The 26890-nt window shown below is 42.8% G+C and overlaps 1 protein-coding gene across 2 annotated transcripts in view; it reads right to left on the reverse strand.

The window, feature by feature from the left end:
- Positions 1-26890, reverse strand: part of EPB41L4B (erythrocyte membrane protein band 4.1 like 4B) — a 172392-nt gene that overhangs the window by 69291 nt on the left and 76211 nt on the right. The window contains exons 13-16 of one of the 2 annotated variants that reach the window (XM_040586774.1): positions 25467-25497; positions 24955-24988; positions 23811-23878; positions 5322-5503 (exon numbers count right to left, since the gene is read on the reverse strand). In XM_040586774.1, coding sequence (XP_040442708.1) covers positions 5322-5503; positions 23811-23878; positions 24955-24988; positions 25467-25497 — 315 coding nt within the window. Of the gene's footprint in view, positions 1-5321; positions 5504-19574; positions 21020-23810; positions 23879-24954; positions 24989-25466; positions 25498-26890 lie in introns of those variants that run through there. The other variant, XM_040586773.1, reaches the window with a different exon arrangement.

A 26890-nucleotide genomic window follows, 5' to 3' on the forward strand; every position in this document is an offset into this window, starting at 1 on the left:
CATTTGAAGAGACAGTGGTCAGCAAACCATCCTCCCTGCAAAGACCCTCTCAAATGTTTCATAATTATGCCTGTCAGGTCATTTTGCCTTTTTCTATTTAGCAAACAATTCCTCCCCCTCCTCCTTCTGGCCAATCCCTTCATCTCAGCAGGACTTTTGCCAGCTTTGGGCTAGATACTTCTCTCCTTACCTACCCCCTCCACCCCCTCTGTATTCTAAAACTCAGTTGACACCAGTGGGATTATTTATGCAGCCAAGGTGCCACTCTCAGAACATGCGTTGTGTAAAGAGATCAGAGTATAGCTTTTGGCTTCTCTCAGACATCTTTATTTATGTCAGCCTCTTTAAGACTGTTGTCAGGAATTTGCTGTGCTTTGTCAACAGAGATTTTGAGCAAGCCACCGACACAGAAAGACAAGGAAAAATATTTTTTGAGACAGCTCTGAAAGGTCTCTACCGACATCTTGGGGATGGTGTGGCATATATATGTATATTTGCAAGTACTCTGAGAAAAATGAGCTTCATCATGTGTCAATTTAACTAATCTCTGCATCCTGTATTTTTTTTGCCACGGATACTAGGTAATAACAGTTGGGAACAATCTGGTTATCTCTGGAATCTGCTTCAAAGCTCACTGAAATCAATAAAAACCTTGCACTGGCTGCATTTTGGTTTGGATCAGGTTCTTAAGCTGTCCTAAAGATATTAAATATTACTCACTCAAGATCTAATTCTACAGCTGTTTAAATATACATTAAGGGCTTTGCTGACTAAAGACAAACTGCTAAAACCAGCTTATAGGGATATAAGCAAAAAGCTGGTTTTGGCATAGGTTAAACATTATCAGACCCTGAGGTAGTAATGTCCTAGAAGGGGTTAAATAGCAGCATTGACCTCCCCTTGGTGGTCTCCCATCACACGTTAGTGGTGGCAGTTTGGCATTTTTCACATCACAGCTTCTTCCGTGGATATGAGACTGTGAAACTGCCTGATGATACCCGGGAATAAATCACCACAGCCATAAGATAAGACAAGATGATGGGGTTGTTTTTTTGTGCAGAAACACATTCATTCTATTTTCCTGTCAAGATAAAAGCATAGAAGGGGAAAAGTGCCCTATATTCAAGTTTGCTATGATTTAAAACTGACTTTAGAGTTGTTTTTTTGTTTAAAGAGGGAGCTCCAGAAATCAAGCTAGCCAGTTTAGCCTTTTAACTCAACCTTGAAAATAGATTTTTGAAAAAGGCAAAAAAATGAAGTTCTACAAAAGGCATACATTTCCTGAGTCAGCATTAAGTCTGGGCAAATGCAGGCTTTCATCTCAAGAAAGGATCTGGCAGCACTGTGTTTTTTCAAAGCACCGTTTTTAGCCTGAAACTCAGTCTGTATTACACCATTCTCAGGGTTACACAAGGACTTTTGTAGTGAGCAGTTCAGAAATAAAGGATGTCTTTTTTTAAGTGATAACCTGCAAGATCAGCCCAGAGTTCCAGATGCAAGCTGGGTCCCCTCTTCTCATTCCATCACCTTCCATCAGAGAAATTCTGCGAGCTACATTGCATACTTGTTGGCATCTGCTTTCAGTGATAGCCCCAGCTGCTGCTGCTGGAGCTGCTCATGTGCACCTGGTAACCCATGCACGACACTGCCATGCCAATTAAGCTTAGCAAGCGGCTCACCCTCCCTGTGTGGCCGTGCTGATGCTGTAAGGCTAACTGCTGCTGAATACAGTGGTCCCTGGGACTGGGATTCTGTGAATACACCGGGGGAAGATCTGCTGCATAAAACGATGTGATCTGTGTACGTTAGCTTGAAGGTGAAGGGCAGCATCAGAAATGCAATAATCAGGCTGAATGCAGGAAAACAACATCTTCTGCTGAACTGCCTTCATAAACGCACACGTCAGATTTGTTTCACCAGATTTCACTTCTTCCAGTAATTGAAGCAGACAAATTACTTGGAATGTGAAAAATCAGGCAGGTCTGGCCTGGATTTGTTTTCTGTAACAAAATCGCAGGCCATGTGTTTACTGAGAAATACGCACCAGTATTTAAAGGGAACCTTGGCTGGGTATAATGTTGTTCCCCTCTCTCCTGCCCATTCCCTGTGAATTGTACTGGAATTTTGGCATTTAGCAGAATAGGTGAAGGAAAAGCAGACAATTTCTCCCTCTCTCAACCTGATGCTCCCCCCATGAGACCTTTTGGCTCTCCAGGAATTTCCACTTGAGATATTTTGGTCACAAGCACCCTCTTTCCCAAAGAGTGTCCCCAGGTTAGTGACCACTTATTTCCTAGAAACACTTTCCCATCAGTGGCCTTTCCACACAGCCTGGAGCCAGACATCAGTCCTCCGTGTCCTCACGTTCCTGATGCAGGTCCCTGAGACTGTCTCCTCTCTGCCTGGGTTTTTCTTGTCCCACAGACTGTGCCATGTGTGCTGTGCTACATAATTGACTGACAGCCAGCATGCTCCCAATTGTTCCAGCACTATGAGTCCCTTCCACAAGCTCTCTACAAGATGGTTTTCTCAGCATTTTAATGAACCCATTAAAAACAAAACAAACCAAAACAACCCCCCTGACCACCAACCTTGAAAAAGCACCCAGACCTGTCACCCCAAACTGCAAATGAGTAACTTTGATTCTGTTTTAAGGGAAGTGGTCCTACTCATACCCTGCCACCACTGCTCTAATGGCATACACGTGCCAGGTCTAACCGCAGGCTGGCTTTTCAAGGTAGACCAGCTTTGTGCCTCCAGCCAGGTGCACAGGTACAGGTCTCCTCAGGGGATCAGCGATGGGTTGCTGTGGGGCAGCATGCCTGCGCTGAGACCAGCCAGTGCACGGCAGCACAGCTACCTACCCAAACAACTCAGCTGGGTGCAGCCGGCATGCCTGCACCACGGCTTTCCCCCGGAGGCGCCCCGTCTCCTTCTCTCCTGTAAAGAAACTGGGAATTGGCATATGGCGCTACTGGCATTAGGTCATGCCAGGAACCAGAGCCCATTCCCTTTCTCTAATCAAATATTCAGCACAAACCAGACAAGCAAACAAAACAAAGAGAAAAGTAAAGCCACCTCCAGGAAGAGGTGCTACCTGCGTTTCTTGGCTGCTGAAGTCCCCGCAGAGCATCGCAGCTGCTGGGCAGGCTGGGGGGCCTGCGCCCCACGATGGTGCGGGGTTCAGGGAGGACAGCTTGTGCTCCCCATGCCTGGGGGGATGCAGCCTCCCGGGCCCCACAATTCACCTCCCAGGTAACACTGGGTTTGCCCTTATGCTTTTCTAAGTTTTTCCCAAGGTTCTTTCAGCAATAAGGAGGAGTAAGAAAGCAGTGCAGCCTAAGAGGAGACACAGAGCTGGTATAAACACCCTGTATGGTGTTTTTAGCAGTTGTTTCCTTCTGCCCTAGAGCCAGGCCTGGCTCGGCATAGCCCATGGCAGGGCAGCGGGGAGCTGGAGACCAGCCCGGCTGCTGGGGCAGAAGCTGAGGCCCCGGGGGCTGATGTGGGGGCCCGGGCTGTGGGCAGGATGGGAGGAGACCCCACGAGGGGCCAGGGCCAGCAAGGCCTGCAGTGCCCTCAAGGCCACTATGCTCATCATCAGCATGGCTGGCTCTGACCAAATTTCCTGTCATGCTTCAACTCTAATTTGGGAAAGAAAAAAATATGGGCTGGCACACCCCCCAGAAAGGTCACTGCCTCCTGCCGTACCACGCCGTCAGCCCAGGCAAGGCTTTCCAGCTCAGCCTTGCCAGCATCCCTCTGCTGCCAGTGCTCAGCCACCACTCATGGTGGCCCTGTGACCAGCCAGCCAAGGCCCAGCAGGTGCACAGCCAAGGTGAGCTGCCCGCAGTCACCCCGCAGGATGGTGGCACTGCCCGCCCTCCCGCATGGCACCGAGCCCACGGCCAAGCTGCAGGTGCCTGCCGGCAGCACAGGGGTGCCCAGTGGGCTGGGCCGGGCAGGGAGCCGTGCTGGCAGCATGCCATGCCAGCCCCACCAGTTTGCCAGCACCAAGGTATGCCAGAGTGGAGCGTATGATCAGCAGGAGACAGAAAATCTCCTGGAGGCTGCTCCCAAGAAAGCAGTTCTACCAAAATCCCCAGCAAGCAATTCATATTGCTGCTGAGGATTCCATCCTTCAACATCTACAATGCCTCACGTTTTGTTCCTCGAGCTTCCCTCCTAAAAACTGTTCTCTCCCTCTCCTTGGGAAAGAAAATTAAATAAAATGTTTCTGGATTTCTGAAACAAAGTCTGATTGAAACAAAGTGCTTGCGCAGATAGATGCCTGTGCATCACCGCTGGTGTCGGACAGCCTACAGTCAGGGTCACCCAGTACCGTCCATTACAAGACCCAGATTTCAGGAATTTGCAAGTTGTCAGATTAACTGCCCAGGCTGAAAGTTATCTCAGGGTGATTTACAATTATAAAGTCAAAAATTGGGCAAAGGAAGAACTTACCATCATCCCCTTGAGGCAAGGAAAACAACAGAACATGCCTTGCTTTGCCCATCTTCTGAAATTCTGAGACAGCTTTAGCATCTCACACACAGCAGAGTGCAGAGATTATAACTTTGGAAAGCAAGAAGTAGGATTGCTCAATGGCAGGGATGTTTCTTTTCCAGTTCCTGTGTAAACCTACAAACACTTGGCCAAGCTATATACCCACCCTTTAAAAAGTCTGTACACATTCAGCAGCTGAGACTTACACCCAAAGTCCCCAAGGCTGCATCAGGAACAGACAGGCTTCTCTCCTCTTTGCTTTCTACAAGCCAAGAATTTCTCTACTGAGCAAGCAAGCATACTCCAGGCATAAGGCTAAGCAGGAATTGTTCCCATTACCCAAAATAAGAGCAAGATGCTGTTTGTCCAGGGCTCTAAAACTTTTGCTCTTTATGCCCATACATGAAAGCAAGAGTCAGATCCAAACAATGAGGGCTGAAGGCCAGCTCAGCAGATCAGCAAAAGACAGCAGATGAGGACAGGCTTGTGAAACTATACAAATAAATAGCAACAACAAAAAAACAGCCTGTGCCGAGTGGCTGGAGACTCCTATCTGTGACTAATTGGGTATTTGTTCAGCTATGGAACATCAGCCTAACACCAAATCCCGCAACACTGTAGCAAAACCAGGAAATTGCAAATCTTGTCTCATTTGCGCATGCTACAAAGCTAGCAAATAGTAACAGGAAGCATGTTCTTCAAGGAGAGTAACTGAAACGCATGTTGTTTTCCTTTCTTTTCCTTTGCCTCCTTGCCAGAGGCAAATCTGAAAGCAGCAAGAGTTACTGAAATGACATTCACTGCAGTGGACTTACTGTTTGGGTTTGGAACTCCAGAAACAATGTCTTTGCTGTCAGGAGCAAGGGCGCCGTAATTTGTGTGGTGGTGGTGATGGCGGTGATGGTGGTGGTGCCTTGCAGGCATTTTTGTGGTATATGGTGCTCCACCATTTTCCTCAATGTTGAACTGATGCAGATCACTGTTGTTCAAGGGATAGCTACAAAATAAATTCAGTTCAAATTAGAGCGGTAAACAGTAGGACTTTTGGAGAGACAGAGTACAAACTTTCTCGGAGAAAAAAAAAAAGCATAGCTTTTTTGTAAATAAATTTTTAATGAGGTATATCCCAAATCTTTACAGTTTTCTGTTAACAGGAGACTGTAAGATGAGGAAAAAGGATGCTTCTGCTTGTTTGGCATCAGAATTATTTTTGCATATTTTTTCAGACTTCATCATCAGGATTTTTTTTCATTTTACACACTACACATAATCTCTGCTAGACTCTTACACTGAGTCAGATTCTGACTTATGGAATATGATTCTCAAAACCATCAAAATTTGTCCTGCAGGACTTTTCAACTTTACCTGGGATAGCAAAGTGGTCAGGCAAACAATAACTCCTTTGAAGCGAAAATGTCAGAAGAGCAGACTAAGGAAAGTCCCAGAATAACATTAATTCCTGAGAACGTTTTGGCCTCCAAATTTACTGTGCAAAATAGCTGAATGAAAAATCTGTGACTTGGGGGAAAATGGAGAGATCTCCCATTGGAAATAAAAGGTTTTACAGGTAACAAGATACAAAATAGTACTTAGTCAAAAAAGGAATCGCACCTGTGCTGGTAAACTAGCTGGTTTTTTGTTTTTTGGTGGGTTTTTTTTTGCCTATATTTAGTTAGGAGATTAACTGTTTTCAGTTGACAATATATAGAGAAATGGAGACATGTTGAAATTTTAATTCGTCATCTCCAGCTCAGAGGTGTCAAATGACATTGCTGATTTTCTTCAATAGTTAACTGATGCTGTTTCAGTTTATTGCTTGAAATGACAATAAATTTCTAGAAATTATATTTTCTTTCCATGCCAGCAACCAAAAAAGACTGAGATAACTCTATGTAGATACTGCAAATGACTTGAATGTGCTTTTCTCAGAGGAGTGCTTAGAATTTTTATAAGGTTTTAACTTATTCCATACTATTGCACTAGACAGTAGTTGCAGTAAATCAATTCATTCCAAGAAAAGATGAATCCCCTGCCCATTTGAAAAACGTGGCATGGGTTTTCAGTTTGCTTTTATTACTAACAGCAGCTGAAAACCTGACAATATGGAATAAAGACAAACGATAATTAAAGGAACAATGAATAAATTATACCTAGCTATTTGCTACATATGTTCTCTGCAGATTACTTACTGATTCAAAGCAAAATTAACCAGTCATCTGCAAATGAACATATCCGTACAATTTCCAAAGGTATGCTGAATTTGGTACATCATTAATAACCACTGTCTTCTTAGTAACATCTGACAATACGAGGTTTCTGACTGGGTAGTAATTGAATAACACTTTTATGCTGGTTACTTTTTGCAAGCAGGAGGCAGGGAGAGGAATGTTGTGTATATTAATCTTGGCAGATTCCCAGCATGTGGCAACAACTGCCAATAAAGGCACTTCTGATGCCTTATTTGCCTTAAGGAAACAATACAAGTAGGTGTCTGTTCCACAGGGGACAGCTTTGGTGAGCTCAGATAATCCAGGACAGGCCTGTCTTTTGAAACTGCACTATATCTTCACTGTTCTAATCAAATCAAGCAAGTGTCTACTGGGGGAAAATGGTAGAGGTTAATGAAATTGCACACTAATTGTAACAGCTCTCCTGCACTCTCTCTTCAGGCGCCTTGAATTGAAGTGACATTTTTTGACTTAGAGGATAGCTGGGTTTTTTCACACAGTTAAAACCCTTCTTGGAAATAAGATCAGTTTTGGGCTGGAGACTCAGCACATCCTTTTTTTCAGTCTGTGATTCAATTTTTTTTTTTTTTTTTTCAAGCCACAAAACCTCACGTGCTTGGGAGTTGCTTTCATTTTACCTGTTGGCAGGCTGGTTTAGCAGACATTTGACTGGTCTTTTCAAAATGAATGAGATCACACCAAATCCTTACATTGACTCTTACTGCTATGGGCATGAGGTAGTTTCCATGCTAAAATGGGAATGAGCTGAGCAACTGAAAGAACTTAAACCCCTCTGGCATGTCAAGCATGCACCAAATTCCCTAGACTTATTTCTTGGCTGTCCAGAGAGGAGTGCTCACACCATGTAAAATGCAGGGAGACCATTACTTCAAAGAAGTAAAAAGATAGTCCAGCAAAGCTGATACTCAGGTATGCACTGAAATCCTTGAGGACAGTAAGTCACAAAGCTCCAGTCAGGATTTCAATACCCAGGCAGTGCACTTTGATGTGATATCCCATGTTGAAACTGTTGGCCCACTTAAAAGGATGTGATCATCTGCGCTCTTCCAGGGCTGGCAGCAAATAGCAGATACTGAGGCAAACTCAGTGGTCAGTCAGCTCCTGCACATCTGATGGATATGGGGTTGGGCTGAGGAAGACTTTTGCACCCTTACTCTCACCGCTAGACTGATGAGTTACTGAACAATCATAAACGACACGGCTTGCAGCAGCCCCAGAGCCAGACTGGTAGAAGAGTTGACAATGCCCAAATAAAAATATCATGAGTAGTCCAAATCCCTTTTCAGTGTACTCTCTATTATAATTTAGGGGGACACTGGACATTTTAGTGCAGTTTCTACAAGGCAGCATCATTATTATCTTATATCATGTCTGGTTTTCACTTGTTTTTCTGTTCTACTGTCTTAAATCTAGAGTCTTGAGACTTTTCCCCTCAATGCACCTTTTTGCTACTAACTTCTCTTTCTATTGCTTGCTTCCATCTGACTTACCTGAACAGATAAACGTGCTCATGCATCCTTCCCAACCCATTCATGCAAATAAATCACTATTTTCAACAAACCAACTTTCTGACCATATCCTAAGTCCTCCAGGTTTTCCTACTTGCTCCCAAGGCACCAAGTAGTGCTCTCAGACTATGTGCATGCATAGACAGGTATCAGTTTTCATCCTTTCTCTTGTATTTGTCTTTTGGCCCTCCTAGTATGCCAACTTTATACCTTTGTTTTACCCTTTAATAGTCATTTGGCTGTCCTGCAGCTTTCCTCTTTTTCCTCTGTTATTTACCTGTGTAGGTCTCTCAACAAGCTTCAGCTGCTTTCTATACAACCAACTCCTGTCCTTCAAGGAAAATGAGGCTGGGCCCTACAGGCTATTATGTAAAGAAAGAAAAAATTTCTAGCTTCTCTGTCCCTCCCTCCGGCAAAACACTCCTGAGGATTCAGATATTGGAGGCTGAACCTTCAAAAAAGCCAGGCAAAGTTCACAAGACACTTGGTATTGCCTTTCGTCTCAAACTCACATACTTACTTTCCTCTGACCAAAAAGGCAGCACATTGAGGAACAAACAATATGAGGGCAAATAACATGCATCTTCTGATTACTTTTTCAATTTTTTAAAATGTTATTTACATTACTAGTGCTGTACCCCAATTTTATACTCCGCACCCTTTGCTTTAAAAGGTATTTGCAGTTGACATGCTTGCATTTCATGTGCTCCAGTCATCTACTGCCTTATCAAACCATGCCTCTAGCATGCAACTCACACATACAGCAGTGTTAGGACATTATTAAAAAAGTGGAGAACAGAAAGGTATTTGAAAGACTGAAGTATGCACCTTTCTTCTCAAAGTCAAATTAAGCCAGCCTGTGTTACCCCAGCTGATTGTCTGAACTGATTCTTCAACATCTTCGCTAGCAGAGACTCCATGACCTCCTTGTGCAATTGATTTCAGTGTCTCACCATGCCTACACTTACTGCTTTGTTCGTCCTGTCTCCTTTACTGCAATTGAAGCCTGCTATTTCCTGTCCCATCCATCGCAGATGCAATGAACAGGCTATTTCTTGCTACAGAAACCTGTGTTTTCGAAAACGGCTCTTCATATCTCCCTTCAGAGTCTGAAGAGCTCTGAATTCTTCAGTTGCTCCTCACAGGCCACACATGTCCTACACCTCTGATACATCTTGCCGTCCCACCCAGCCAGCTGCCCCCTGCTCGGCCTCCGACGTGTGCTCAGAACCAGGTACCCCGTTCCAGCTGAGGCCTTGCAAATGCATTGCAAAGAGGAAGGGCTGCTTCCCGTGTTCTATGAGCTCTACTCCTCTTTATACACTGGAACATGAGGGGGTTTTTTTGCATAAGTAGCCTAGGATCGTTGACTCATGTTCAACTTCTAACCCTCAAGACTCCTAAAGTGGCCAGGTTTCCAGCCCCCACAACCTCAGCGGTGAAGAAGGTTACTCCTACCTAACAGCATAAACTGACTACGATTCCTCCCGAGCTGTGTCCTAAATTTTCTCATGTGCTAAGACCATAACCTGTCCAGGACTTTTCTCTCAAACATGATAGGACTGGTGTGAGAGGATTTCCTGTTTTGGTGTAATCTTTGAGTAAGTGACAAGAGATATTTTTTTTTCCCCCCAAAACCAATTGCCTTTCTGTGTCATCCTTCCAGCTGCCATCCTCATTCTTCTGTAGAACATAACCATGTAGCCCTGCACGAATACAGAGGAATGAAGGCAGGCTAATTAACATTGATCATATACAGCTGGGGCTGGCTTCAGGGGCGGTGGGTTGGCTGACCTGGATAAGGTGCAGCTGTGGCTGGTTCCTGCTAAGCAGCTAAATAGCTCCAAGAGGTATGGAAGAGGAGCACTGGATGAAGAGAGACCTAGAAGAAGCAGATGGAGAGGAGAGTATGCCCTGGATGAAGGAGAGTCCTCAGGAGAAAGCAGGGGGCCCAGATGAGGATAGGCTGGCTGGGAGAGGAGCCTGGAGAAAGAAGCCTCTGGATGCAGCAGAGGCAAGAAGCAGGGTAGACTGGCCTGAAGAGGATGAAGAAACAGCACGGACAGCAGACAAACTTTTGAAACCTTGTGGGGTTTGGTGGCTGTGCTAGGTCAAGGCGTGGGAACTACTTATTGAAGCTAACCTGGTATGGGATGGTGAAAGTCTTGTTGCAGCTGGCTAGTTTTGCTAGTGTTGCAGCACAGGAACATCTTTCACCTGTGTCCCAGAGCAGGCTTACTCTTGTACCCTGTTTGTGTCCCCTTCTTCCACACTCCTCCTGTAGGCATCTCCCACCTGTCTGAAGTTACGCTTGGAGAGCAGAGTGGGGCTTTCTTCCCTCCCCTCCTTGGGGAGGCTGGTGGGGCAATAGCAGAAGGCAGGCTCAAACTATGGTGCCTCCTGGATGACTCTGCATTTTTAGACCCTCCCTGCTATAGCAAACAGTGGTTTAAAAATAACCCCAGGCTTCTAGGTCTGGTTGTGATGCTTGTGTGGGACCACACCCATCTCTATTCTTCACTTTGAACACTGCTTCTACACCAAAACACTGCAATTTTCTAATATTTAAAAATCCTCAAAATTTACACTAACATATTCACAACTCCCCTCACTCCTCCCCCAGCTGCAGCTCTGAGCAAGCCTGACTGTGACTTGGGCAGCTTTCAGCAGCTCAAATCCAGACTGCAGACTTTGGGCTGAATGTGTTTGGAGGCTCCCCCAACCACTTTGTTCCCTAATAGGAGACATTTCACCCACCACCATATCATAACAACACTTTCTCCAACATTGAAATGGGCTTTAGAAGTGCTCCTAAATGGCAGTCGGTGGAACTGTTAAAGTATACATTCAGGTGTATGCATGGAGAAGAGACTCTCAGGAGTTTAACAAAAGCAGCCACTGCCTGTGAAGCTTCAGTGTGGCAGCTGGGGGGATGAGACTTGTCAGCTGTATTAAGCTAAATGTTCATTTTGGGGGCTTAATCTCCTCCTTTGGGAAATGGAAAAAACATAAAAAGAAAAAAAAATGTCTTTGGGTTTATCCCCTGCCCATTCTTCAAAAGAAGTTAAAAAAAACCCCAAACAAACCCAAGTGAATTTTTAGCCAGGCTTGCTTTAATCGTGTTTAAGAATCTCTCATACCCCTTGTGTTGCTAGAGCATGTATAGCAGCACAGAGAGCCTAAGCATTTTGCATACCCTGGAAATTTCCCTGTGGAGAGGAAGGAAGAGGAAATAGGGGGACAGGCAGAAGCTGGTATTCTGCATTATCAGTTACGGGCCAGAGTAACTGGACTTTGCTTCAATGCAAAAGACTTTGAGAGGACCAAGCATTATACAACAAGGGAACACAGACCATGGCAAGAGGGCTGCTTATAAAAGAGGAAGGCTGAAGTTTCATTTTTGCAGCCAAGAACTGGGACATATAAAAGCAATGAATGTTCTAGGAACACTAAGTAAAGGATTGGGATCACTAAAACCAAACTTAGTTGTTATTTTTTTTTCCTGCACTGTGTAACAAAGATTTCTTTGCTGGCCAGAACTGGTTTCCTAAACTGTGAGAAGTAAAATTAAAGCTGACAGCGCTGCTACACTTCCACGCTCTGCCCCGACACCACCAGATGACAGCAGAGCGGGCCCACTTGCTTCCTTCAGAGAAGGCCTGGGAAGATGTGTTGCTGCCAGGGACCATCAGCAGTCCCCATCCATTCCCAGGGACACCTCAGAAAGCACAGTGGGCAGTCATTAGCCTTCTCCCAGACAGACAAACCAACCTTGGAAGGAAATAGAAAATGGCGATGAGGAACTATGTATTCAAAAATGGTGATGGGAGCAGGGGGAATTTCTCCTGTAGGAGATAAAAGTATATCCAGCAGCAGCCTGCGTTACAAGATGCTGAACTAAGTTTTGAAGCAGGAGTAGTCTGGAAGTCTCTCCAAGAAGAACAGAGCCTGCAGCAAAGCATGTTCTAATAAAATACCAAATCTTGACTCGACAAAGCCATTGTCCTCATAGATTTCACCTTATCTACATAAAGATCATTAAAAAAATACTGCCTTGCAAAACTGTCATGCAAAATATGCCTGCTGGGGAACGAAACTTGCTTTTCTACATTTACAAATGGTTTTAATTAATGATAACGATAGCTAATGATATTTAATCACCTGTCAAAAATATTCATTGTCCCAAGTGCCCTTGCAGATGAGAAAAGCTCTGAAAAGCGGACACAAAATTTTCTAAGACAGATGAAATCCTCCCCCAAGTCAGCACTGCCTTCCCCTTTCCGTCAGAGGCAGACAATGCATGCCTGTCCCTGGGAAACAAAACAGCTTGGGGTGGCTAACCCAAGCAAGCTAACTCAGGTTAAAACAGGAGCAAAACCTGGGGAGGAACTTTGGCCTTCAAGACGTTGTGCAGCTGCTCCCAGGTTGCTAACCACAGTACAGCCTCTTCCACCTCTTAACCGTTAAGTAACTCAGGCCCTGTGAGCTACGCACATCCCTCTCTCTCTCTCCCCCCTTCTCAGTATCACACACCGGCCAAGGCACGCAGACAGAGCCAGGAAGAGGCCTGAGGCTTAGCTGATAGAGGAGAATATGACAAACCATGGGACGTGACAGAAGACGCTGCCCGACATAACAGATGAAAGCGTAAGCAGCTAACAAATGCTACAGAGCACGCCCTGGGCTGCTGGATTTCACAGTTCACTATGGGAGACCTACAAGAGAAATGACCAAACTTCACAGAGCACTGAAGGAGAGCACTGGGGGCTTTTCGGTGAGGACAACCTTGCAAGGCCAACACTGCCTAGGACACCGTATCAGTAACGTCACATAAGATCCAAACTACCCAGGTAGCCTTAGGAAATTTAAGTATGGACTGCGAGCAGTGTGGGGAAAAAGCAGGGGTTACTGAGAGGAGACAAGGGAAAGGGATGGGATATCGGGGAAGAACAAGCATGGGAAAATGGAGAGGAGGGGGAGAAAAGGGACCAGCCACATGTAAGCAAGCTGCTCATCAGTATGCTTGGCTGGTCAAGCCCCAACCATTGCAGTCTGTGCCACCATCTTAACTGTAGTCCTATTTTCTGGGGGAGTGCGTGCAAGCAGGATTGAGCTTTCTGTGCTGCCCCATGTGTGTGTGCTGCTGCTATGGCTGGGGGTAGTGCTAAAGGCACCTCTCTCCTGTTTTGCTCTGCATGGCTGGCTGGATGCACGCTCCATGTGTATTTACATCTCTGGAGTACGCGCTCAGCATCTCTACAGACTAGGCTTGGAAACCAGGATCTACAGCAGCCTCACATCCGGCAGATTAGGAAGGTGAAATCACTTTAGCCTTAAAGCCAATCCACTGGATTTGCTTCCTTTAACAGTATGCTCCCATCTTACAAGATCTCCTTTCCGTCTCTGTCCCTACAAAGCTGAAATTTCTTGGGAAAAAAAAGTTTTTAAAGGAATAAATCAAACTGTAGATGTTTCATGCTTCTAAATTATTCAGAATCTGAATGCTGCTAATGTTCTACAAAGAAATATGAGGTCTTCTGAATTTCCAGTAATTTTTCGTAACTTCAAAGTCCAGTGTGAACACACATATGACTTCCATTTAGGTTATAGATTTTTGCCCCTTTAGCATGCTACCAGTAAAGCCACTGAACAGGTACAGCGTGCAGCAACTTCACGTCGTTGCTCAGACAGTATCAACAGGTAAAAGTAACACAAAATCGATCACTCAGCACAGCAAGGGCTCCCTTATTTACAAACTTGAGACCTTTCCTATCTCTGCGCTTACTGCAACACTTGGGCAACTCATCTCAGTTACAGCAAGAAACTGTTCATTTTATTTTAAAAGCAATTTTCAGACCTTTTTTTTTTTTAAGTCAGAAGTTGAGAATGAGACACAATAAATACAACAGTAGAATCTGAAAATGAGTGATAACAAATGGATCCCTCCTGGGCTCAACATTTTGATACAAAAACAGCATCCAGTTTTACATTCAAGTTCCTTGAAGCCTCGCTTTGAATCACCCTTGCTTATTGATTCAGTGAGCTCCAGGTGATGAAGACACGGATGCTGAAGTCTCAAAGCTCCCCTGCCTCTTTCATTCCTCCTCTCCATTCCCACAGTCTCTAGCAGACTTCATTGCTTTTTCTTTTCCAGTTCCTCCCATTGCACATTCCATTGTAAAACTCTGCTTCACCTAAACTCCCTTGAGCTTTTTGTCTCCCTGGCCCATATTACTTCTGAGCTCTCCCTTCCTTCCTGTCCTACTCCTACGCTCCTACTGATGAGACTCAGCTTGGAGACACCATGATGCTGGCCCTGATGGCTGCCAGCAAGGCCCCACAATTCAGGGGCTTGGCCCCTGGAGATGGAAAGAAACAACAGCTACTTTGTCATCCATTTAGCTACTGAGCTCACTGCTATGTCATTACATAATTTAGAGAGCACTGGACATGTACTGATGTTTTGTAATTCTACTTCTTTAAGGTTCTCAGAATTGCAGAAATTGGCAATGGCAGGTAAACCATTATGATTATAATTCCAGCACAGACTATTATGGGTTCAGTGAGGAGTAAATAATTTATAAATAATTAGGTTCTTACTGGAGTTTAATTCTAACTAGATGTGGCTATTTCTTTCATTTTCTTCAAGGTGCAGGAAGTAAAAGATGCCTTTCACTGCTCCATTAAAACAACAACTGTTTTTTATAATTCATCAACATATGACAATGTTAAGCCAGGAACTATGGGTTTTCCAAACTGTTCCTATCTGAAACATCTACTCTTCCTTAATCCAATACATCTTCATCTTTGATACAATGAGCTGCAGGTTTTGCTGTTTGACAGTTTAAAGCCAAAGGTCATATTACTAGTGCTACGAAAAGGAAAAGGAAGAGAAAAAGGAAGAGGAAAAGGAGAACCAAGTACATTACGAACTAGAAATATAGAAACCACAAAAAACAATCAAAAGTGGAAATGTAATTGTGGTGGCAATTTGGAAACAACCCTCAGGGCACTTCCACTGGTTCCCCAATAGCCTTAGCTCAACATTTATCTTATTTTTAAATTGGCAGATTCCTCAGTTCTCAGAAGGTGTGATGGCCAAGGCAGTCATCATGAATCCTTCTTCTGCTAGAAAGAAAATGAATTAAGATTTCTTCTGGAAAGATAGATGCAACAGATCATGGAAGGTAAGGTGCCACCAAAACAAAAGGAGTAGTTGACACAGAGTCAAGAGAAAGCCGTTATTCCACAAGCACAAAACAAAGAAGTAACACTGGGTCTAAGATACCAGGGTGGTGGAACTTCCCATCTCCACCAATCTGTGTGCCAAGTCTACCAAGACTCTATCTGAAAAGAATATAAATAAAAAAAATCACCATCTTTAGGGACGTTGGATAAGAGATACAGTATTTTTTTAAAAGACACATTTTCCTCCTGTTCAAAATTGATGGTATATTACATGCGGAAACTAAAAGCAGGATGTAAGTTATTACAGACATACTTGCATTTTCTGTAGCAACCTACCAGTATGTGCACTGGACAGTCCAGAGAGCCTTGACTCGTGAACTTTACAACTAAACTCAGATTAATGTTTGTGAAAACAACTGTTTGAAAATAAGCCGTTTTGCTTTAAAGGACAGTCATGAAACAGTCATTAGTAACTACCTGAGAGCAGCATTTAGCCTACAGAAGCGTTATTATAGGAAGTGACTCATATCAAGAACTCCAGCTGAATCAAGTTTTTATCTGGATTTTTTTTCATGCAGTAGCAACAAGAGCAACAGCACATGCACTCGGGAAGCAAGCCTTTCTGGCCAGTCACTCCAAGGTACAACAGTATGTGGAAAACAAGGGAAGGCAAACAAGGTCTTCATCATTACCACACACTGCTTTGCAATGTACTGCAAGAGGCAGACAGAAGAGTGTGGTCTGTTGCTTTACGTGTTTTTTCTTATCTACTTTGACTAGTACTGTTTCTGTCCAAAAGCTGCAACTTCCTACATGTCTGGTGCCTGCGGAGCAAGGAGAGCTGTTTTTCCTGCAGGCCCTTCGCCACTAAAACTTGGAAGCATGAATAAAAGCACTGTGTTTTTCTAAGCATTTACAGTTTTGACTGTAAAGTGGGAAAACGTTATTTATTCTGAAATGGCGCAAAGTCCTGCTCCTCACACTGTGGCACAAGTTGGGTTAGGGTGCAGAGGCCTGACCAGCAGAGCGCTAGTTCAAGCTGGCTCTCAAGGATGGTTCACGGCTAGCACAGTCTTAACAAAAGATGCTGGGGTCCTGGGAGATCAATCCCTTTCCAAAGCACACCACACACAGTCCGAGATCAATTTTGAAAAAAATACACTTCCTATTTTATGTCCATTAATGCCAGCTGGTCTGTGGCAGCTCTGGCTCAGTCCGTTTGGCTGCCATTAGCAATGCTGCAGTGACAGCATTCCCCTACAAGTCTGCTTTCCTTGGTCCTCCTTTGCAGAGTAAGAGGAAAACCACACATCATCAACAGCCTTTCCAGAGATCTGGTGTGTCAGGTTAGATGGATGTGCACTGAAACTTCTCTCCTTTGAGCTAGGTAGCAGTACCCTGCTTGCCTGATACACAAACTGGAATTTGTGGGAAACCTCCCCTGAAAACAGATGACTGTGGTGCTGAACTGTCTTCCTCCTCTTCCTCAGAGGACTCTATCTATCTAACTTTGATGCCTGAGAAGCAAGTGATATACTCATTTGCCCCGTCTTAAGGTGTTTCCAACTTGTTCCTTGCCAGCAGCTGACGTTCCATTTCCAAAATCACTTGCAAGCTCTAACACTCCTTCTCTTGCAGGCTGAAGAGACATCTTCTGCAACACTCACCCAGAAGGAAGCAAAAATGACATTTTTCATTGCAAAGCTGTAATATATGGTTTGTTCCCATCCACAGTGTGGGAAAGCAATCCTCCTTTTGGTCATTTCGCACATGGGTTCACTGACAAAAGGGTCTGGAAGGACTTGCCAATTGTTTTCCTTGTTTGCAAAGCCCCAACCGCCAGCTTTGGAAATGCATTACAAAACCTGATCCCTTTGTTCACTTTGCCTGTGACTCACAGCAACTAGAGAAAAAATAGCTGAAAATGAAAGTTTAAAGAAAAAGCCCACACTAAAACAATTTAATGAAAGTGCCAACATTTTCAGTATTGTATTTCGGTTTTCAATGTAAGTCATTAGGTTTGCAGCCCAACTTACAGATGCAGTATCGCCTGTTTTTTAATCCCACCAACGGTTCCTGGGGGAGAGGATGCAAGATGACAGGTATTACAGGGCAAGAGTAAGCCCCCTGCAAATCCCAATACAGAGTGGAGAGCCAGGCCTGAGATCTGCTGGGGAAGAACTGGCTTCCAGCTTCATCGAACACAGGAGAAAGGTATGCAGAGAGATGATCAGGAGATACTCTCAGCCAAGATGTACCAAGCAATTCTGCTGTGCGGAATGCAACCGATTACATGCTGAACTTCAGATCAGTGTAATTTCTCAGATGTACTAGCACTGTACTCACACACACTGCCCTGTCCCCCCCAAGCTGATGTGCAGATAGTGTTTATCACCTGTAATCAGATTACAGAAGAGTTTCTAAACGTATGCTGGTCTTGTAAAAAGAGGATTTCAGACTTGTACAACAAATACACTTCAGAACGGGATGGAGCAAGTTCACACGCACAGTTCCACAGGTACTCCTGAGAACATGCTTCATTTCAATTCAGAAGGCAAACTCCTTCAGGCAGTTTGCAAGGCTTTTTTAAAACCTCTCTGCATATTCAGAACTCTTTCAAAATGTGTTGATTTCTCTGTACCTAGAGAATGTACCTGCGTAACATGCTCTTTGGTAAAACTCCTGTGGCATTTCCTCATGAGGAACTTCCAACACAACACAAACACTCACATACCAGGGCTATCAAGTCCCTGTACTGAGCTTGTGCATCTACAAACTACCAGTGGCTTCCTTTAGTAGCACGAATTAAGCATGTAGTACTGACTGATAATTGCCACTGCTTTCCCAGTATTCTATTCGTAAACAAAAGGTGCTACTACTTTTAACAGCTGAGTTAACCAGTATTTTCCACCCTTCTCCTCTCTCCCCTCATACTTTGTTTTTCACCTGCATTATTTTGTGTTTCTTGAAACACAAAATTGTATTCCTAACATCACAAGACCTGTATTAGTCACTTGTTAAAAACAATACTTTGTTAGTAACAAGTGTGCTAATTTTAGGAAAAAAAAAACCAACAACCAACGTGCTTTTAACTTTACTTGTACTACCCTGTTCAGATGGGTAACACCCCTTACCCATCTTTGTTCAGGTGATGCAAGCTGCACAGGTTAGAGCAATGCTGGGGTCAGAGAGGAAACAGGTAGACAGACATGCTCCCTCTTCCCAACCGCATCCCAGCCCACTTGCTTCAAGAAGACAACTGAGACTACAGCAAGGAAGGACAGGTAAGAAGAGATCGATTTCTCTATCTGATCACTCAGTGACTTTGCTGGTACAGATTTCTGCGGACAGCAAGGTGGATATGGCGTGAAAAAGTGCAAGGGGAGTGCAGAGTGCGTGAGCTCCTTCTCCAGAGAAGCAGAATGACAAGTGCTTCCCTTGAGGTGACACACACAAACTGCAGAACACACGTGTCCCACAGGTTGTTCTTCACCCATGTGCAGACCTCCTGCACGAGGCATTTTAACACTTAAGGACCGGTTAAGCCTTGTGCTGCCTTTTCTTGCGATCTGTCAGGGAGATCCCTCGTTCAGTGCACCTTCAGCAATAAACCAAACCACAGATAACAACACATGACGACGAGGAACACTGACAGCAAACCACACAGAGGCCAGTGAAGTTATATGACAAGAATGACACTGTATTACGAATGTAGGTGTGTGAATCATGAAGCAACAATGCTCCGCTTTAATGTGAGTATTCAAAAAACAAACTCCTTCGGAGGGCATTCAGAGCAGCAGCTAAACTAGGCTCTTCTTCCAATGACTCCAACAAAGTTCCTTTCTTCCTTTCCCAAATAAAATGCTGCTGAAAGAGAGGAAGACTAGCCTGGGGAAACTGAAGTTAGCTTCTGTGATTACCCACCTTCAGCTTACTCTGGCATTTTCACATCTCAGTGCACAATTGCATTATTGTTTTCCCCTGCTCTACAGGGAGGAAACATCGATCCAGCACAGCATTAGTGATTCCAGGGCAAAACAGGTACAAGCACAAGGTGCATCATATCTATCCACCCTCCCCCAAAATTTTTCAAAAATCAATAAAGCATCGTAACAAGAACAAGAAGATTGAAGATTTTTATTTATACAAGCACATACAGGAAAGATCAAAACACATATTAAAAGATAGCATTTGTAAACAAATATATTTCACAAAAAGTTATACACTATCAAATTTTCTCTGAAAAAATTCACGGTTATAGCTGTTTATAAATGTGTATTTATCAAAATCAAGTTAAAAACTACTTCATTTTTAAAATATCCCAAATGAAGATTCATTCATTCCAACAACTTCACAGAGACCACAGGTGTAAGGCCTAATTAAAACAAATGCACGAGTGAAGATGGCACTATGATTTCCAGTTTAAAAAAAAATAAAAATAAAAATCGTCAAGTGATCAAAATACCAGCCAAGCCTATTTAAAGACCTAGGTCTGTAAAATATACATTCAACTTCGCAAACATCTAACTTTAAAAAAATAGAGCTATTCCACTGGATCATCCTCATCTTGTAGCGTACCGATTATGAGCTGTGGTTTTGAATCCACTCAGAGAAAAGTTAACAGTAGGTAGTTTGATGCGATTATATAGTTCACTTTCATAATCACATTAAAAATAAGAAGACAGCAGCACCCTTTTATAGCAAGGATTCATTTTTAACATTCTTGCCTTTATAGCAGCAGGTATGGTTTGGGGCAATGCTATCAATATAATTAGTAAGTCAAAAAAAAAAAAAAAAAAAAGAACACACATACTCCGTTAAGTTTATTGTAGTATTCTTTCCCTATAGTTGTTTTCAAAGTTAGGCAAGCACCTCTATTTTTGCTGTAGAACACGAAAGTTAAAAACAAATGATACCCAAACTTATGACTACCTCAGTCGGCTCCCTTTGTTGGTGGTCCACAAGCCATTTTGATTGCCAGTATGAATTCTGTTTTTCCCCTCCCTCCAATCTCCTATTTGCATACCAACTAAAAAATAAATTTTCTCAAACTTCATCTACTAATTCGACTCAAAAGCAACAAGATATTAAAAATAACTAAGGCACAAATGGCTGATCTTCAACAGCGAGCAGAGGGTCACAGATTGCAAAGTATGGTAGAATGTAAATCCCCAGAAATATTTCTGGTCTCAAGGCACTGAAAACTCTTACCAGCTTTCACAAAAGGTTTTTCAAGATTTTTTTACAAAGATATGGAAAATACTTTTCCCAAGAATGTCCATGAACACTAAACAAGGATGGATGTACATACAAAGACACACACATTATGCACAATACACTTTGAACATTCTGCAGACAGACAAGGACCATGGAATGCAATGATCGCCTAAAATGGCAGGTGAAATGAAGGTGGCTGTTTTTCAGAGAGTCGTCATGAGTTTATCTTGGTACACCATGCTTTGGACTCCTCCTAAATTCTTCTGGTTCTGTTCCTGGATATATCGTAAATTGCTGTCCTCTCCACTTGGGGGGGGGTTCCAATATGGCCTGTCATCATGATAGGGTGGCCTGTACCATTTGCACAGTTATTGGTTAGTGAGAGATGGAAGTAAACTTGTGAGTGCTACACAGCAACATGAGTTCATCCAGCAAGTGCTAAGCATGCAAACGGTGTGATGGGCAGCTATCGTAAGGGGAAAAAAGGGGACAGATCTACAGAGGTCTGATGCAGAAGCCGCAGAAGCAACTCACAATCTTTTAGTTGATTTCAAAAAGGCTTTGAATCAGAGCTCAGGCATTAAAAACCCTCTCTGTTTTCAAGTGTCATAGACAAGTGTTGTGCATCAATGCTCCTGAATCCCACAGGGATAGGGGGAGGGAAGAGGTGGCCATCGGAACGCTAAAGTGTGTACAACAAACAAGTAAAATAAACCGTGTCATGCAAAAAGCTGAGCTCATGAAATTACATCCTTAAGGTCTAAAAAAATTAAAAAAGGCAATCCTAGTAAGAATGGAAATTGCTCTTCCATAAATACTGCCATTCGTTCAGCACCAGTGCAGTTAACTACGTTGAAGCAGCCTGTAAGTTACACAGTCGCACTTCGTTAAGATGAACACCTAGCGTCCATAGTTAGTACAGGTATTTCTCTGTGACTATGTAGTGAAACTTGCAAAACTACCAAGAGGAAAAATATTTTTTCCTTATTTGTTCATTACTTATTGCTGCTTTGAGATATTAACCTCAACTACTCCTACAGTGTCTCCTGAATCATTGGCCGGGGGAGGAGGGTGATAAATAAATAAAACTTTTGAACAGTATGTAGAAAACCACAACATTTAAGATTCCCTTGTTACCAAAGTTAGGTTGCACTTTTTATTTTGGTATTTCTTTATGCTAACAGAAATACAGGCAGGTTTAGATTTTACCTTTTTTTTGGAGACATTTTAAAGTTACATCATGACAACAGTTAATTGGAATGAATTTTCTCAGAAGACTTAACATTAAGTTAACTGCGAGCAAATACTTTCACTGAAAGGATTTTACTGAGAAGACTGGGACACAATTCTACATATTTCACAAATACTCAACATCCCCCCCATATATAACACGTATTGCACAGGTAGTTCCATTTTAGCCCTTGGTCCATTCTAGATTTGCATGAAAGAATTTCATGCATCTGTGGTTTGATGTCAAGTTCATAGCCAGATAGATTAAGATTTCTCAAATCAAGCTATTCAAGATGTTAAACGCTGAACCCTTCCACTTTCACTCCAAGTTAGAATAACTTGAAGCTTCCACTTTAACCACGCATTTAAATGCTTCTACCTGAGCGGGACAAAAATTCTGAGCACCTTTTGTACCAAGCTTGCATGACTGAGCTATTAAAGTGTGTTTTTTAGCCTTATAAGCCTAGCTATAAAAAAGCCATTGTTCATATTTCACTGACCTTAATCTTTGCCCAGGCAGCAGAGGGGCTGAAGGGGGAGGTTGTCTGCACACATTACAGTACATTTTTGTGCTTATTTCAATATCACTCTGCTCCAGGGTGAACTATTTGGCTTTAAAATGTTACAGACTAGTATCATAAGTGAAGAAATCTTTAGAAAAACTTCAGCAAAACCCCTAATGATTTGTAAAATCATTAGCCTCTCTCAGCAATCACTCTTCTGTAATGTGAAATTGTACACTTTAAATCATACAGAATTAAATGGACAAGTAAACCAACCCAAGAAGAATCTTGAACATGAATTACAGGCAAAACTAATTACCCAATTTTAAGTCTTCTGTGTCTAGCATATATTTATTACCTGCTTTACTGCTATATGCAGGGATTTTTGAGATGACCATGAGTATGCCTGCTTCTCTGCCTAGTATGTATTTCTAATAACATATCTGCCTCTTTCCTGCACTCTCAGATCCAATCTTGGATCAAATTGTCTTTTCATCCATTTTAATCTCCTCATCTCTAGAGCCTGCCTACACTAAGAACAAAGTCTAACTATCCTGATGTAAGAATACAAAGATAAAAATATAACATGAATAGGAATGAAGATTAGAGTACTGGTATTTTTCAGTCAAGACAATAATTATTTGTCTAAAAAACGGAGTAACCTAGAAAGGTTATTTTTATTAGGATAAAATAGCAGCTGATTTCTATCACGTGTCCATGCACAGACACATACCGACCAGCAGGTGCGTGCCTCCACTGGGCATTCTACCAAGCTGGTTCTGACTTGGACTGAATTTCTTCCAAAATTTCTTTTCACTTGATTTCTCTCATTACTAGTTAGTATAAAATAAAAAAGTATGCCAGAAAATAGTACAATAGCATATACAGGTTTTCTTTTTTTGTGAAACAGTTCACAGAACCTCAGTGTTATAATTTCACTAATTATCTGTAAAGTGCCTGATACACTGTTCACATACATGTTTTTCTATACGTATCTCTGCAAAAGATGAAAAAGTGCTGCAATGCAAGAACCTGCTCGCTCATAACTTTATCCTAAAATAAGTTTTCTTCTTTGTTTTAGCAGATTAATTACTGATCAAATTGCAGTTAGTTTTACTGAAGCTACTGAGCATCTTCCCATCCAACATACTCCCTACAGAAATACACTGAAGTTGTATTTCAAATTCTGTATTAAAAATCACCCCCCAAAAATTTCATCAAGGAGATTAGGACATCCCAAAGCAAAATCTAAATAGAAGTTATTTAATACTGCCTCTACAACACATATTTCTAACTTCTGCTTGCTTTTCATGTGCAGACAATTGCCCAATATGCCCACCAAAGCTTCATGCCAACAGATTCAGAAAGAAAGAAGTAATAGACTTTTTCACGAAGTGAAGACTGCTTACCTTACATTCACAGGTGTATGTGGATGCCAGTGTGGCTGAGCGGGATGTATATTAGGATGATACTGTGGCTGCAAGTGGAAACATTGAACCCAGTTAATGAAACAATGTAAGAACTTTCTATTAACTTTAACTTTTTATTTTGCTGGGGCTGTGATGAACATGCTCGCTGTGAGCCCTAGAAACCCCACTGTGGCAGACCTTCTCCCATGCCATTAAGCATATACATGAGACCTCTTGGTGATGAGCTTGCTTGTTAGGAGACACTCACGGGAAAATGCAAAGAAAATGGGTTTTCTGTTTGAGAGTCAACCTGGCACATCTAGTGCTTCTCATACAAAGCACATCAGAAGAATGTCAGCTTTAATCAAAGGTGGAGAGTGAGAAAGGTTACTATTATAATAGCAGTCTTCAGAAGGTCACCTATCTTTGGTGACAGCATTTCTCTCTCATATCCATGAGATCTTGAGGAGAGACAGTGAAACAAAATCACTAGTGAGGCTTTTAATAAAGAACAAGTGTTAAGACTAATTTCTCATTCACACACTCCGTCTGGACGAAAGCACAGCTTGCTTTCTCAGTAGCACTCACTACTAGTATCACAGATGAAAACTGGGTAACTAGTATCACAGATGAAAACTGGGTAAGGTGTTTCTCTGAAGTGTATGAAGGAGCTTGTTTAAAAAACAACAAACAAACATTTGACCAGCAATGAACTCCTTAAGTGTTATGATGGGGGAGATAACTGCAACTTTGAACTCGTTGTCACCAGATCACCCACCATAAGAGGCTGCTCTAGACAAAAGCTTGCTCACAGAGCAGTCTCCTGGAGTCCATCATATTCACAGTCACAAAGGCTTTAACCTGTGATTTCACAGAAAGGGAAGGGAAGGGAAAGAGGATGGCAAATGGAGTGTGTTCAGCTTGCAGAGCATCCAAGAACACAGGGGAAGAGGGTGAGAAGAGTCTCTCCACTTTCCCCTTAATTCCCAATGGGATGTTGTTTATTCCTGAACCACCTCAGAGAATCTTACCCAACAGTAAGGAAAAGGGGACCAAAACAGCCATACAAATTATAGAGAACAAAAATATCAACCACTATGTAAGAAAATGACAATATCCTCCTCAACAATTGTTATGCCCTTACCTGGTAGTTATGGACTTCAGGAGTATTTTTAGCACTAAGGGGAAAAAAAAAAATTAGCTTTTATGTAATTTATAGTTCAGGGTTCTACAATTCAGGAATTTATTACAGTGAAGTAACATTCATATTCTTAAGGACATCAATATCTTAATCAAGATATACACCACAGCAATTACAGTCCAAGAAAGAGGAGTGCAAAACTTAGTTTTACACTTAGGAAACAGGAATAAATAATGTTAGGTAAGTTAGCATAATAGCAATAAGCAGAAATGTGTTTTACTTTAGTCTGATATCAAACACAAAAAGAAAAAAAACCCCACCTAAAAATGGAAGCACTTAAAAGTTTCACAGGCAGTACCCAAGAAGAATCTGGTGCTGCATAATGAGATCCCAAAGCAATTCATGCTGCACCAGAGAATTTGTTTTGACAAATCCTAATGCAGAAATGGTCTTCAGAACCCTTTTTTCCTAATAACAGCAATTGAGAAGTAGAGAGAACTTGGGCAGTCACTTACCACAGTTGTGCTGCTTTCACAGGATTGTTTGCTTGAAAAGAAACAAAAAACTTTTAAGACGGATGACAAAAACAGTAATTTTGCAGCTACTGTGACTGGGATGTTACACTACAGCTTAAGCAAATTCTCAGACATATTTTCACAAATGCATCAGAATCTCAAGTGCAGCCCTGTGCTTTCTAGTATTCCTGTGTGAGTACATAAAGTACAAGGCAGACCCAAACCTCCCTCTGCTTCTGCAAGAGTCAAAGCCCACCAAAGATGAGAACAGACAAGAGTATTCTTCCCAAACGTCACAAAGGAAGGACTTTAGCCAGAGTCAGTTTTGCATGACCAGAACACTACTTTTCTCACCTTGCTGTAGCTACCACATCAATACCATTGAGTCCCTTGGAAATCAGAAGCTACCCCTCGCAGAAATTTTGCATCTTACAGAAACCAGAGTATTCCTGAAGCTGGTAATGGCCTGTGTCTTATTACAATGAACAATGGTAGCCAAAAAAGCCCATCAGTTTGGAATATGGGAAGGCAGTGAGCAATCTTGAGCAACAAGTTCTTGGCTTGTGCTTTGGACAGGCTAGAGAGAACATTGAAGGCAGCAGCTGAGTAACTGGGATGTATTATTTATTTTTCCTGAAAAACAGCATATTTTTCAAGAGCACTGAAAACCAGCTGAAAACCCAAGTCTCTGCTGAATGTAGGAAGTGAATGACAAACTTAATGAGACACTGTAGAAGTCTAAAAGAGACTGAGCTAGGACAGAATCCAACGTTTGTAGGCTGCAACTAGGTACAGATCTTAATGGCCAAGAAATGCATGAAAGACAATACAGGGAGTTTTTGCATTAACTTAACAAACACACTGTTGAGCTCTCTGGAGGGAGATCATCTGGGTATGACAGAAGTTCTGGCTGGCTGCTATGCACAGAGAACTAAACTGAGCGTAAGCCACGCTTTCTCTCTTCTCCCCCAGTCTCACAGACATAAGTACAGAAGCACTGAGACACCAGGTCTGACAGATGCTTCACCACCCGTTCAGTGAAGAAATTTTTCCTAATATCCAATCTAAACCTGCCCTGGTGCAACTTGAGGCCATTTCCTCTTCTCCTATCACTTGTTACTTGGGGGAAGAGACCTACCCCCACCTGTCTGCAACCTCCTTTCAGGTAGTTGTAGAGTGTGACAAGGTCCCTGTGAAGCCTCCCCCTCTCCACACTAAACCACCCCAGTTCCCTCAGTCACTCCTCATAAGACTTGTGCTCCAGACCCTTCACCAGCTCCGTTGCCCATCTCTGGACACGCTCCAGCACCTCGGTGTCCCTCTTGGAGTGAGTGGCCCAAAACTGAACTGAACACAGTATTCAAGGTGCGGCCTCACCAGTGCAGAGTGCAGGGGGACAATCACTTCTCTAGTCCTGCGCACCA

The sequence above is a fragment of the Falco naumanni genome, chromosome 3 (assembly GCF_017639655.2).
Source record: "Falco naumanni isolate bFalNau1 chromosome 3, bFalNau1.pat, whole genome shotgun sequence".
Classification (NCBI taxonomy): Eukaryota; Metazoa; Chordata; class Aves; order Falconiformes; family Falconidae; genus Falco; species Falco naumanni.